Source organism: Diceros bicornis, chromosome 15, assembly GCF_020826845.1.
Source record: "Diceros bicornis minor isolate mBicDic1 chromosome 15, mDicBic1.mat.cur, whole genome shotgun sequence".
Taxonomy (NCBI): Eukaryota; Metazoa; Chordata; class Mammalia; order Perissodactyla; family Rhinocerotidae; genus Diceros; species Diceros bicornis.
Genome location: NC_080754.1, coordinates 40,446,745 through 40,461,247, shown reverse-complemented (window position 1 = coordinate 40,461,247; position 14,503 = coordinate 40,446,745). Strand labels below are relative to the sequence as shown.

Here is a 14,503-nt window from a genome sequence, read left to right as displayed (position 1 = left end):
TCAACAAAATATTAGCAAATTGAATCCAACAATGTGTAAAAAGAATTATACATCATGACCAAGTGGGATTTATCCCAATTGTGCAAGGCTGGTTCAACATTTGAAAATCAACTGATGTAATCCATCACATCAACAGGCTAAAAAGAATCAAGTGGTCATATCAATAGATGCAGAAAAAGCATCTGATGAAATCCAATACCCAACTATAACAAAAACTCTCAACAAACTAGGAATAGAGGGGAACTTCCTCAACTTGATAAAGAAGTTTTACCAAAACCTACAGCTAAAATCATACATAATGGTGAGAAACTAGAAGCTTTTCCACTAAGATTAGAAACAAGGCAAAGATGTACACTCTCACCACTCTTTTTCAATATCATGCTGGAAGTCCTAGCTAATGCAACAGGATGAGAAAAGGAAATAAAAGGCATATAGATTGAGAAGGAAGAAATAAAAGTGGTCACAGATCACTTGATCATCTATGTAGAAAATCCAAAAGAACTGATAAAAAAAACTCTTGGAACTAACAAGTGATCATATCAAGGTTGCAGGATACAAGGTTAACATACAAAAGTCAATTGTTTTCTATACCAACGATAAATAAGCAGAATTTGAAATTAAAAACACAATACCATTTACATTAGCACTCTCCCAAATTAGGTATAAATCTAACAAAATATGTATAAGATCTATATGGGGAAACTACAGAACTCTGATAAAGAAGCCAAAGAACTAAATAAATGGAAAGATATTCCATGTTCATGGATAAGAAGACTCAACATTGCCAAGATGTCAGCTCTTCCCAACCTGTTCTACAGATTTGATGCAATCCCAATCAAAATCCCAGCAAGTTATTTTTTGATATCAAAAGCTGATTTTAATGTTTATACGGAGAGGCAAAAGATCCAGAATAGCCAACTCAATATTGAAGGAAAATAACAAAGTTGAAGGACTGACACTATCCGACTTAAAGACTTACTATAAAGCTACAGTAATCAAAATGATGAAGTACTGGTGAAAGAATAGACAAATAGATCAATGAAACAGAATAGAGAGCCCAGAAATAGACTCACATAAATACAGTCAACTGGGCCGGCCCCGTGGCTTAGTGGTTAAGCGCACGCGCTCTGCTACTGGCGGCCCGGGTTCGGATCCCGGCCGCGCACCGACGCACCACTTCTCCGGCCATGCTGAGGCCACGTCCCACATACAGCAACTAGAAGGATGTGCAACTATGACATACAACTATCTACTGGGGATTTGGGGGGAAAAAAAAGGAGAAGGATTGGCAATAGATGTTAGTTCAGAACCGGTCTTCCTCAGCAAAAAAGAGGAGGATTAGCAGGGATGTTAGCTCAGGGCTGATCTTCCTCACACACACACACAAAAATACAGTCAACTGATCTTTGACAAAGGAGCAAAGGCAACACAATGGAGCAAAGGCAGTCTTTTCAACAAATGGTGCTGGAACAATTGGACATCTACATGCAAAAAGAAATGAATCCAGACACAGACCTTACATCCTTCACAAAAATTAACTCAAAATGGATCATAGACCTAAATGTAAAACACAAAACAATAAAACTCCTAGAAGATAATATAGGAGAAAACATAGATAATCCTGGGTGTGGTGATGCCTTTTTAGATACAACTGCAAAGGCATGATCCATGAAAGAAATAATTGTTAAGCTGGACTTCATTAAAATGAAAAACTTCTGTTCTGCAAAAGAAAATGTCAAGAGAATGAGAAGACAAGCTACAAACTGGGAGAAAATATTAGCAAAAGGCACACCTGATAAAGGACTGTTATCCAAAATATACAAGAACTCTTAAAACTCAACAATAAGAAAATAAATAACTAGGGCCGGCCCCGTGGCTTAGCGGTTAAGTGTGCGCCCTCCGCTGCTGGCAGCCCGGGTTCGGGTCCTGGGCGCGCACTGACGCACCGCTTCTCCGGCCATGCTGAGGCCACGTCCCACATACATCAACTAGAAGGATGTGCACCTATAACATACAACTATTTACTGGGACTTTGGGGGGAAGAAAATAAATAAAAAAATCTTAAAAAAAAAAAAAAGAAAAGAAATAACTCAATTAAAAAATGGGCAAAAGATCTGAACAGACACCTTATCAAAGAAGATATACAATGGCAAGTAAGCATATGAGAAAATGCTCCACATCATATGTTATCAGGGAAATGCAATTTAAAACAACAATGAGATACTACTACACACCTATTAGAACAGTCAAAATCTGGAACACTGACAACACTAAACGTTGGTGATGACGTGGAGCAACAGGAACTCTCATACATTGCTGGTGGGAATGCAAAATGGTATACCACTTTGGAAGACAGTTCAGCAGTTTCTTACAAAACTAAACATACTCTTACCATATGATCCAGCAATCATGCTCCTTGGTATTTACCCAAATGAATTGAAACTATGTCCACACAAAACCCTGCACACAGATGTTTATAGCAGCTTTACTTATAACTGCCACACTTGAAAGCAATCAAGATGTCCTTCGATAGGTGAGAGGATAAATAAACTGTGTTACATCCAGACAATGAAATAGTATTCAGTGCTAAACAGAAATGAGCTATCAAGCCATGAAAAGACATGGAAGAAACTTAAATGCATATTACTAAGTGAAAGAAGGCAATCTTAAAAGGCTGCATACTGTATGATTCCAATTATATAACAATCTGGAAAAGGCAGAACTATGGAGGCAATAACTAGATTAGTGGTTGTCAGGGGTTGGAGGCAGGGAGGGATGAAGAGAAGAGCACAGAGGATATTTAGGGCAGTGAAAGTATTCTGTACAACACTACAATGGCGGATACATGTCATTATACATTTGTCCAAACTCACAGAATATACATCAAGAGTGAACCCAAATGTAAACTATGGACTCTGGATGATAAAGATGTGTCAGTATAGGTTCATCAGTTGTAACAAATGTACTACTCTAGTGTGGGACGTTGATGGTAGGGGAGGCTGTGAGTGGAGGCTGTGAGTGTGGGTCAGGGGTATGGGAACTTTCTGTACTTTCTGTTCAATTTTGCTGTGAACCTAAAACTGCTCTAAAAAATTGAAGTTCATTAATTTAAAAAAAATGCAAAAAAGCCATTTTTGTTATTTTATTTTAAAATAGGAGAGAAAATATCAAATAGCTCTACACATAATTAGAGTAAGTACTGTTTAGTGAAGTGGTTTTTCAAATATACATTCATATAAACACAAACACTTCTGCGTATATACTGGGTCTCAGCGTAAAATGTATTTCTTAATGTGGTTCTGGTCACGAACATTTGAAAGCCAATGATTTAAAAGCTATATGTTTCTTTTGCCTTCTGAAACATAAATAAATGATTATTTCTTCTCCTCTATTTGAAGCACATCTTAACTTACCTGCTCCAACATAGTTTACAGCTTTAGCAGCTCTGACTGCAGCTTCTCCAAGCTTTTTTCTTACTTCAGGTTTAATACCAGGCTATGAAAAAATATTTAAAATAAATTTCCATTTGTACTTTGCCCTACTGGAAGTTTCCATTAAGATCCAATGTTACATTTCTATGTATCAAATATTGCATTAAAAAGATAATAAAGATAAAAAGCTAACATTATAAATTTCATCAAGAAATTTAGACTATAAACTATAAACTATACCACAGTTCAACTGTCCCTATACCAAAGTTTAACGGTTCTGTTAGTAATTTCTATGAGTTATAGATTACTCAGCATAATGACATATCTTTGCCCCTTGTACCTACATAACAACTTTCATGACTATATGTCCACTTAAAATTACATGTATCAATATGAAAACTTTGAACAATTCCTATTTTGTTTCAAGATGATAAAGCAATCTGGGTCATGTGCCCAATAATTATCCATGAATGATGATAAACCTTGAGATTCCAAGTTAATAAGAAAGATTCATAAACAAAAATGTATGTCAATGAGTAGGCAAAACTTAACATTTTAAAACAGTGCTCTACAGATATATATTTAAGCAATCACTGCTTGAAAATAAGACTTTACTGAAATTATTATTGACATTGACTTCAAATGGTATAATATACTCTGCAACAGAAATTAAATTTTGAATACAGTATGAGAATAAAAAACTAATTAACCAGAAACTTCAGAGCCCTGATGTTTTAGAAATACATATTGAGAAAAACATGTATATAACCTTGGACAAGAAAGAAGCCTGTGGCAGTAGCAGGTTCTAAAGAAATGTAAACCCAAAAATAGGTGACCCTAGGAGTAGGCCTTGACCCAGAAAATAACCTAAACCAATCAAGAGGTGGGCTCAAAGAGATGTAAACAATTAATTCTGAGAGGGCACAAGTTGCCAAATAAGAGCAAATCTTTCTCCTCTACAATATAAACTCTAAGGCAGTAAAATGACTAATGTATTTTAGGAACATCTGAAACAGCAGTTAAAACAAAAGAGTCTTCTTCATAAAAGATCATTCCAGATCATTCCATTCCTCAAGCATTCTAGTTAATTACAATTTAAAATCTGCACAGAAACATTATGCAGCTGCTCACTCTAAGTCAGATACTTGGATCGGAGTACATTTACATTTCTTTTCCTAGATACCATCCAGAAGGATCATGGCCCTGTTGTGTCCTCTGTATGGCAGCCCTGGAGCATCCATCCCCTCCTCACCCTCAACACTGAGTGGGGCCTTATCACTACATTACTACTGGGAAGTGGTTGTGCAGCAGGACTTTGGGGGAGACCATAGCTTCACAGATTCCTGATATGAAAATTAGAGTGACTCAGGTTTACGTTATAGAGACGCTTACAAATTTTTTTGCAAGGTCCTTACCCCTGGGGCCTCCTCAATGATCTTCTGATGTCTCCTCTGTACACTACAGTCTCTTTCAAACAAGTACACAGCATTGCCATGGTGGTCACCAAACACCTGGACTTCTACATGCCTATTTAAAAACCCAATGAAAAAGTTTCCATTTGTAAGATGAACATCCAAGAAAAAAAATTTATATATATATAATGACTGGGAAATAAGAAAAGAAAAAACAGGGGCCAGCTGGTGGTGTAGTGGTTAAGTTCACGTGCTCTGCCTTGGTGGTCCCGCGGTTTGTGGGTTCAGATGCCGGGTACGGACCTACATACTGCTCATCAAGCCATGCTGTGGCAGCGTCCCACATAGAAAATAGAGAGAGAGGGGCCGGCCCCGTGGCGTAGCGGTTAAGTGTGTGCACTCCGCTGCTGGCAGACTGGGTTTGGATCCCGGGCACACACCGATGCCCTGCTTGTTAGGCCATGCTGTGGCGGCATCCCATATAAAGTGGAGGAAGATGGGCACGCATGTTAGCTCAGGGCCAGTCTTCCTCAGCAAAAAGAGGAGGATTGGCATGGATGTTAGCTCAGGGCTGATCTTCCTCACAAAAAAAAAAAAAAAGAAAATATAGAGAGAGTGGCACAGATGTTAGCTCAGAGACAATCTTCCTCAGCAAAAAGAGAAAGATTGGCAACAGATGTTAGCTCAGGGCCAATCTTCCTCACAAAAAAAAAAAAAGGAAGAAAAGAAAAAACATAGGAGACTGTATTTATGACCTCAGAGTAGGGGCAAGTCACAAGTACAAAATGTCCAGGAAAAGACTGATAAATCTGACTACATCAAAATCACAAATTATATTCATATTTCATGTATCCTTAAAAAGGCAATGAAAACTTTTTTATGATCAGGGGATTTTGAAAAATCAGCTCTTACAGTCAGATTTTATAAACTAAGGCAGACTGAAAATTACTCATCAATAACAGTTAAGAAATAAATTAATATAGATCATTAGTTTTTTAAGAATATACTAGCATTAATTCATAAAAAATTAAAAAGGCATTTTAATGTTGAGTATAGAATAGTAAAATTATGAGAAGTCATACTAAGAGTAAATGCACATAACACTAATGAAAATAAGGATAACACAACACAGACCATTTGGTGAACACAAAAGCATTCTTCTCAGTACATTTATTTTGACATGTTTACCTCATGTATTCGCCACCATAATATAGAAATGAATGATCAGCAAATGTTTTTTCTGCTGATTTTTTAAAATAAAAATTGTCAAACATAGAAGAAATGAAAAAAAAAACCCAGGAAGTCTTGTAAATGTACTGTTTCAGCACAATGGCTCATTTTTGTTCCTTTTTCTTCACCTCATGAAGCACTTCACTAAACCACTTGAAAGAATTTACTTTCTCAATACATCATTTCTACTGAATGTTCCATTTTTAAATTTTCCAACCTGTCCAACACTTTCTCTTGACAAAATAATAGAAGCTGATTCTTCCTTTTGGACTTGCCTGCTTGATCTTTCTTCCTCTTTTTACTTACCCTCAAGCTATCATCACGAAATACAGTCTTGCTATCATTATTCTGAACAAACTGTTATCTGTAAGATCAATCGAGAATAAGAAAAACAGGTGATTTTTATTTTACCTCCATTTATTCCTCCTCTAAGGCTCTTCTTTTCTTTATGGAGATCCAAGTTTCTGACCCGTATCATTTTCCTTCTCTCTGAAGATCCTCTGCAATTATCAATTTCTGCAAGGCAAGTCTGGTGACAAATTCCCTCAATTTTTGTTTGAAGAAGTTTTTATTTCTCCTTCATGTTTGAAGGATAATTTCACTGGATACAGAATTCTAGCTTGGTTTTTTTTTCTTTCAACATTTCACTCCACTCTATTTTTGCTTAAGTCTGACGTATTTCTTATCCTTGTTCCTCTACAGGTAATGTGTTATTCCCCCCTTGGCTTTTTTCAAGATTTTCTATTTGTCTTTGGTTTCCTGCAGTTTGAATATGATCAAAAAATTTTTTAGTATTCATCCTGCTTGGTGTCCTCTGAGCTTCTGGTTCTGTGGTTTGGTGTTTGTCATTAATTCCGGAAAAGTTTTGGCCATTGTTACTTCAACTATTTCTCCTGCTCCTTTCTCTTTTTCTTCTTCTTGTAGTATTCAAATAACACATTTGTACACCTTTTAAAATTGTCCCACAGTTCTTGGATATTCTGTTCTGTTCTGTTTTCATTCTTATCGAATATCAATCTGGGAAGTTTCCACTGACGTCCGTTCAAGGTCACTGATTCTTTCCTCAGCCGTGTCCAGTCTACTGATGAGTCCATCAAATGCACTCTTTATTCTTGTTACAATGTTTTTGATTCCTAGCATTTTCTTTTGATGTTTTTCTTAAAGTTTCCATATGTCCGCTTACATTACCCATATGTTCTTGCACACTGTCTGCTTGCTCCATTAGAGCCCTTAACATACTAATCAGTTACTTTAAATTCTATATCTGATAATTCCAATGTTTGTGTCATATCTCAGTCAGGTTCTGATGCTTACTTTTTCTTTTCAGACTGCTTTTTCTTGACTTTTAGCATACCTGTAATTTTTTTTGTTAAAAGCTGGACGTGATGTATCATCTAACAAGAACTGAGGTAAAGAGACATTTAAGGTGAGGTTTTATGTTAATCTGGCTAGGAGGCAGGCTCTGTTTAATGTCTGCAATAGCTGTAGGTGCCAGAGGCTTCAATTTCCTCTAGTGTCCTTGTTTTGTTTCTTCCCCTGTTGTCTTTGGGTTTCCCTAAGAACTCCTTAAATAGAGTCTGTGTCTGGCAGCTCTGTCAGTGGTAACCCCTGTTATTATAGTGGAGCCCTGGTGACATGGTAGTAGGGTGTGGGGGAGGGAAAACATTCTTTTTTGTGTGTGTGTGAGGAAGATCAGCCCTGAGCTAACATCCATGCCAATCCTCCTCTTTTTGCTGAGGAAGACTGGCCCTGAGCTAACATCCGTGCCGATCTTCCTCCACTTTATGTGGGATGCTGCCACAGCATGGCCTGATAAGTGGAGCGTTGGTGTGCGCCCGGGATCCGAACCTGGGCCACCAGCAGCAGAGTGTGTGCACTTAACCGCTATGCCACAGGGCCTCCTGGAAAACATTCTATAACCTTATGATTACATCTGTCTTTTAGTGGGCCTGTGTCCCTGTGTGCTTCAGAAGTGTTTCTTAGCTTTTTTTCCCCTCCCTTAGGTGAAACAGGAAGGTAGATGGGGTTAGAGTTGGCTAACTGCCCTTCTCCCAAGACAGAAAAGGCTCTGGCAACGTTTCCTTTGGAGTGCTGGCCTTTGTTAGGGAGAACAGACTGCTCTGGGCCTATTTCAAAATGGTTACTTTTCTCTTCCTCTTGCTCCAAACTGTGAGGGAATTTTTCTAGGATTTTCACTGTGAGGACCTGGTGGTGTTCTTGGAGGGAAAACCCATGAAACTTTGGGGTTCCCCCTAACACTGGGCCCCAAGGAGTATCTCATTATCAAGCTAGTCCACATTCTGCCTCCAGTCATTTGTCAAAATTCTCATTTAAGTGTTCCTGTCAGTTTACGGCTCTAGCAGCTTCTGCTCCAGGTGAGCTGATCTTGGCTGTGGTTCGCTGTATTCACTTGCCTGCCCAGATTTCAGGGTGGTGGTTTGCCCTGTGGCCTCAATTCTCTAATGGGTCTAAAATTCACTGACTTTCATTTTGTTCAGATTTGTACTTGCTTTTTGGATGTGAGTGACAACTTTCAGGCTCCTTATATGTTGGAGCTGAACTGTTTGCCAAATTTCAACTGTAAAATTTTACCACTTTCACTGACTCTCCCTTATCTTTCAGCTGCTCCAGGCACAGAGACACTACAGCAGGGACTCCAGGTTCTGAAGGAAACATGTGGGGGCCACACCAGGAGCACAACACAGCTCTTTTCTGAGTTCTCAGAAGCTGGAAACACTTTTCCTTTGGCTGCTTACAAGGGAAGCTCATTGAGGATGTGTGTTCTACTATGATTTCTGTAGTCATCACATTGCTCGTTATTTTCCTTTTTCTGATTGATCCTTTTCTGGGCTGCTATATCTAACTTAGAGATTCTAGAGCACAATGCCTGAGAACCAGGAAGCGCATTAAATCCCAGCCGCTCCAATTCAGCCACTGTTAGGTTCTGGCTCGACAGACAGATAAATGCAGCTGGATTCTATCAGGAATGCCTTGATATTTTCTAAGAGTTTTAAAGTTTTTATTTTCCTATTTACATTTTTAATCCATCTAGCATATGTACTGAATATGCAGAGAGGAAGGAATCTGATTTCTATTTTTGATCCTCCAAAATAGTACAGTTTGAAGATTGTTTTCTATCCCAGACTTTCAAATAAGCCCAATAGTTCTGACCAGATTTATAAAATATCTTAATATCTACTCTTCTCAGTTATCAGCACCACCTTGACAATCTTCTGGCACTCCACTAACTCAACAGGTAATTATTTAGTAGGATACAAAATAGTATGGTTATTATGATATTAAAATATTATTACTAGAAAATACAGAATAGAAATATACAGAAATGCTAACACTTATATTAGGAGAATGAGATTATGAGTGATTTTGTTTTCTATCTCCTCTATTTTCCAAATTTGTAATGTATTCAATATTACTTCTGTATTTCAAAAAATATTATTGACGATGCCTATCATGAAGAAAGTAGTTTGCCAGGTAATATATAGGGGAAAATAAAAAGAAATATACTACCAAGTCCTTGATTCCCAGGAGCTTCCCAGCTATTGGGGGAATAAATTACAATGTGAGGGAATATATAGCTAACATTTCACAAGCAAAGAATTTACATCTTCAAAAAGTGTTGCAGGCATTGAGTTACAGTCACTGAAATAGCTAGCTGAGGTCTCCACAACAATTATAACTTAAGAGTATGCCAATTTGGAAAATCAGCCTATTTTTGAAAGGTATTGTGGAAAGGAGCCCTCAAGTTACCTTAGAACTCCCTTCATTTTTGCCTTACTTCCCACTAAGAGGTGGCATATGCTGTGCTATCCTAATGAACTGGCCTATTTTGAGATTGACTTTTTTTTTTTTACTATCAAACTCTTTTTTTTTTTAAGATTTTATTTATTTATTTATTTTCCCCCCAAAGCCCCAGTAGATTGTTGTATGTCATAGCTGCACATCCTTCTAGTTGCTGTATGTGGGACGCGGCCTCAGCATGGCTGGAGAAGCGGTGCGTCGGTGCGCGCCCGGGATCCGAACCCGGCCGCCAGCAGTGGAGTGCACGCACTTAATTGCCAAGCCATGGGGCCGGCCCTATCAAACTAAATGAATTTAATTTACTGTGCCATGCTCAGGGACTGTTCTAAGTTTTGTAGGACCTGAAACAAAAACAACTTGGGGGTCCTCTTTAAGAAGAATACAAAATTAGGTACAAGATCTTAGAAGAGGCTCAGGTAAGAAAAGGGCCTGAAGCTTTAGTTTATTACCTCAAGATAAATACTCTCTGGTCATGATTCCCAAATGAAATGACTTTATTCTCTACAAAGTCGCTTGACTTACAGGTGATATATATATAATTACCACAAAATCTATGAAACAAGAAGCTTTTATAATCAGTATCTTATTCTAAGCAATACCCATGAAAATAAAATTCCAGAAAATAAAAAATTAGAAATTCACACGGCATTTGCTATAGTGGTACCTAGAGAAGCAGTTTACTGCAATGGCTTAGAGTATAAATTCTGGAGTCAAACTGCCTGGGTTCAAATCCCAGCTTTACCCCCTCTCTGTTGGTAGACCTCAGGCAAGTCAGATAACCACTCAGTTGCTCAGTGCCCTCACCTGTGAAATGCAAATAGGGCCTCCTAATGGGACTGTTGTAGGAATTAGATTAGAGTTAGAAGGATGGCAAGACTACTTAGTATATGTAAAATACTTAGAATCTGGCACATGGTAAGTGCAACATAAGGGTGAGCTGTTAGTACTATTATTTGTTAACATATCACTTACAATTACAATTCAATTTGGGTAACTATTTCCATTCTCTGGGCATCTCAACTGATGCTTATAGCGTTCTATAAAATAAAGCTTAATTTCTTACAAGAATTTTTTTATTTTGAACAGACCCTAAATTCCATCAACAAGAAATGGATTAAATGAATTAGTGGTACATCAATATCATGGAACCATTAAGCCACCCCCCCCCAAAATGAGGTAGATCTATATCCACTGACATGGAAAAATGTCTATGATACAATATTAGCATACAATATTATACAAGATTCTATTCACTATTCTTCTGTATGTATTTTGCATTCTGTGTGTATATGTATAAATGTTTCTACTCACATAGAAAATGCCTGGAGAAATGCATACCATAAATATAATAAATGGATACATCAGGGGGTGGGATTGGGGAATTGAATGTACTTACATATATTAGAATTTTATATTTTATAAAATGTGCATGCATTTCTTTCATAATTTTATTTTAAAAATCCAAGTCAGAAAAAAAGCTGGACCAACCTTGGTGTGTCCACAAACTTCTCAATCAGCATAGCATCATCATTGAAAGACTTCTTAGCTTCTCTCCGTGCTGATTCTAGCTGCTCCTGAAATTCTTTTTCAGATCTAATGATCCTCATACCCTAAGATGGAAAGATAGTTAGGACGACAACATAAGAAAACAAAAAAGACGAGCCTGACATGGAAGACACGAACACACACGATCTTACTTTTCCCCCTCCACCACGGATGGCTTTAATCATGACAGGATAACCGATTCTCCCAGCATGCTCTTTCAGGCATTGGTCCGACTGGTCCTCGCCGTGATAACCTTCCACAACAGGCACACCAGCAGCCGCCATTATTGATTTGGCTGTGCTTCAGAATAAAACACATGAGATGCCCCAATTCTATGAATTATTTCATACAAGAGAGAACACAAATATAGCCTAGTCTATAAAATACAATGGAACTTTTAAAATAAAACATCCCATAAGAAAGGACTACAGTCTGAGACAATAAAGGTTAATGCAAAATTAAAATATCTATTAGTTTTCCTCAATCCAATTTTCATGTGGTAGCTCATCCCACCTTGTTTTTAATCCCCCCAAACCAATTAACGTATTGATTAGAAACACCAATTAGTTGAATATTGTCTGTAACTCACTGGATTGGCAGACAATTTATGCCTATGACAACAAAAGGGTATAATTAATATATCTATTTTAGGTAAAACAAACTATATCAAGGGTCCTTCCTAGGTTGTATTTAAAAGATATAAACTCATACCTCTTTATACCCATGTCTCTAATTGCAGATGAAAGAGGACCTATAAAAATAATTCCTTCTTGCTTACACAGTTCAGCAAATTCCATGTTTTCTGAAAGAAAACCATATCCTGGATGGATAGCCTAGAAGTGAGAAATGAAAGGACAAGCTTACTAGCGTCCCAGTGGCAAACTGTGATGCAGGAGACGTTGTCTTCCTTTGGGGAGGCCTCTCCCTATGCTGGTGACAGGTACACTATGGTCTCTATCAAAACCTGTTTCCAGAGATGTCTGAAACATTCATACTAAACTCCTGAAGCCTTACCAGAACCAGAAAAATCTTTTATTAAATTTCTTTTTATTGTGGTAATATATACATAAAACTTACCACTTTAGCAATTTTTAAGTGTATACTTTAGTGACATTAAGTACATTCACAATGTTGTGCAACCATTACCACCATCCATCTCCAAAACACTTTCATCATCCCAAATAGAAACTCTGTACCCATTAAATATTAATTCCCTATTCCCTGATAATCTCTATTTTACTTTCTGTCTCTACAGAATTTGCCCATTCTAGGTGCCTGATACAAGTAGAATTGTACAATATTTGCCCTTTTATGTCTGACATTTCATTTAGCATAATGTTTTCAAGGTTGATCCATGTTGTAGCATGTACCAGAATTTTATTTCTTTTTATGGCTGAATAATGTTCCACTGCAGGTATATTCCACATTTTGTTTATCCATTCATCTACTGATGGACGTATGGATTGTTTTCATCTTTTGGCTATTGTGACTCACGCTGCTATGAACATTGATGTACAAGTATCCGTTTGAGGCCCTGCTTTAAATTCTTTTAGGTATAAATATAAAAGTGGAGTTGTTGGATCATTTGGTACAGAAGAATCTGTATTTTAATTTAAAATAATATTGCTATTAGGGTAGAATGTCAAGGAATATTTACAAGTAGGGGTAAAGGGCTTCCGAGTGGTCAGGAGGATTTGTTTACTCTGTCTCCATATAAAGCTGGCCCCAAATTGAAACCATGGTACCCAAAAGCTGAAAAGAGCACACTAGCACAATAATACCTCATTTATCTTCAGGTCACTATCTGCCAATATTACCTTTCCAGAAAGAAGCTAAGAAGCAAACAAAAAGTCATATATTAAAGTCTATACATATGTTATGAAAGAGGACCTCCCTCAGACTTTACCTAGTCACTTGCCATTTACTCAGTTTTAAGAAATTTATATATCTGACTTTCTAGCCCACAGAAGGAAATCAGTAACTGAAGGACAGCAAGATTTCTAAGAGCACATATATTGACAGCAAAAAGAAAGGAAAGAGCGGAAAACATACAGAACAGGCTTAGATGACTCAATGAGGGATGAAGCAGCAGCTCTCTCTCCAACTTCAATAGCCCTGAGGGCTTTTTTCTTCTAAAATGATAATTAAGTATGTTTAATAATTATAACCAAGAGAATTTAAAAAGAAAAAAGCACAGCCACGCCTATTTCAAAATAGTTACGTTCAAAGATCACTTCAAAGTTAAAGGGGTAAGCTTCAGATCTCTGGGAAGCTCAGACGAACACAAAATCTGACATTTTAGTGACAGCAAACACCAAAATGCCAGATATTGAATAAAGTGCCCGATAATCAGATTTTGATGTCAGTTTGGAGTACTGTTTCTTTCAAACCAAAGTTCAATTGTAGTCATTTTATTTTATTTTATTTTATTTTATTAAAATCTTTAAGATTTTATTTATTTATTTTTCCCCCAAAGCCCCAGTAGATAGTTGCACGTCATAGCTGCACATCCTTCTAGTTGCTGTATGTGGGACGCGGCCTCAGCATGGCCGGAGAAGCAGTGCGTCGGTGCGCGCCCGGGATCTGAACCCGGGCCGCCAGCAGCGGAGCGCCCGCACTTAACCGCTAAGCCACCAGGCCGGCCCAGTTGTAGTCATTTTAAATGATACGTCAAATATCATTTATGCCAGGCAAAGCAAAACAGGCCTACATTCCAGTCCTCCCTGGGTTTTGATTTTTTTTTTAGTGAGGAAGATCAGTCCTGAGTTAACATCTGCCAATCCTCCTGTTTTTTGCTAAGACCCTGGGCTAACATCGGTGTCCGTCTTCCTCCACTTTATATGGAACGCCGCCACAGCATGGCCTGACAAGCGGTGCGTCGGTGCATGCCCGGGGTTCCGAACCTGCAAATGCTCGGGCCGCCGCAGCGGAGCGCGTGCCCTTAACTACTGTGCCACCGGCCCGGCCCCTCCCTGGTTTTTTAACAACATTTTTTTTTGAGGTATGATTTATAATACATAACATTCACCCATTTACAGTTTGATGAATTTAGTAAATTTATACAAC

At 37.9% G+C, this 14,503-nt stretch overlaps 1 protein-coding gene across 1 annotated transcript in view; it reads right to left on the bottom strand.

The window, feature by feature from the left end:
- The window catches only part of MCCC1 (methylcrotonyl-CoA carboxylase subunit 1), a 56,769-nt gene that overhangs the window by 26,511 nt on the left and 15,755 nt on the right, over positions 1 to 14,503 (bottom strand). The window contains exons 5-9 of the mRNA XM_058556276.1: positions 12,149 to 12,270; positions 11,590 to 11,737; positions 11,381 to 11,502; positions 4,847 to 4,958; positions 3,414 to 3,495 (exon numbers count right to left, since the gene is read on the bottom strand). Of these exons, the coding sequence (XP_058412259.1) occupies positions 3,414 to 3,495; positions 4,847 to 4,958; positions 11,381 to 11,502; positions 11,590 to 11,737; positions 12,149 to 12,270 (586 nt within the window). The remainder of the gene's footprint in view (positions 1 to 3,413; positions 3,496 to 4,846; positions 4,959 to 11,380; positions 11,503 to 11,589; positions 11,738 to 12,148; positions 12,271 to 14,503) is intronic.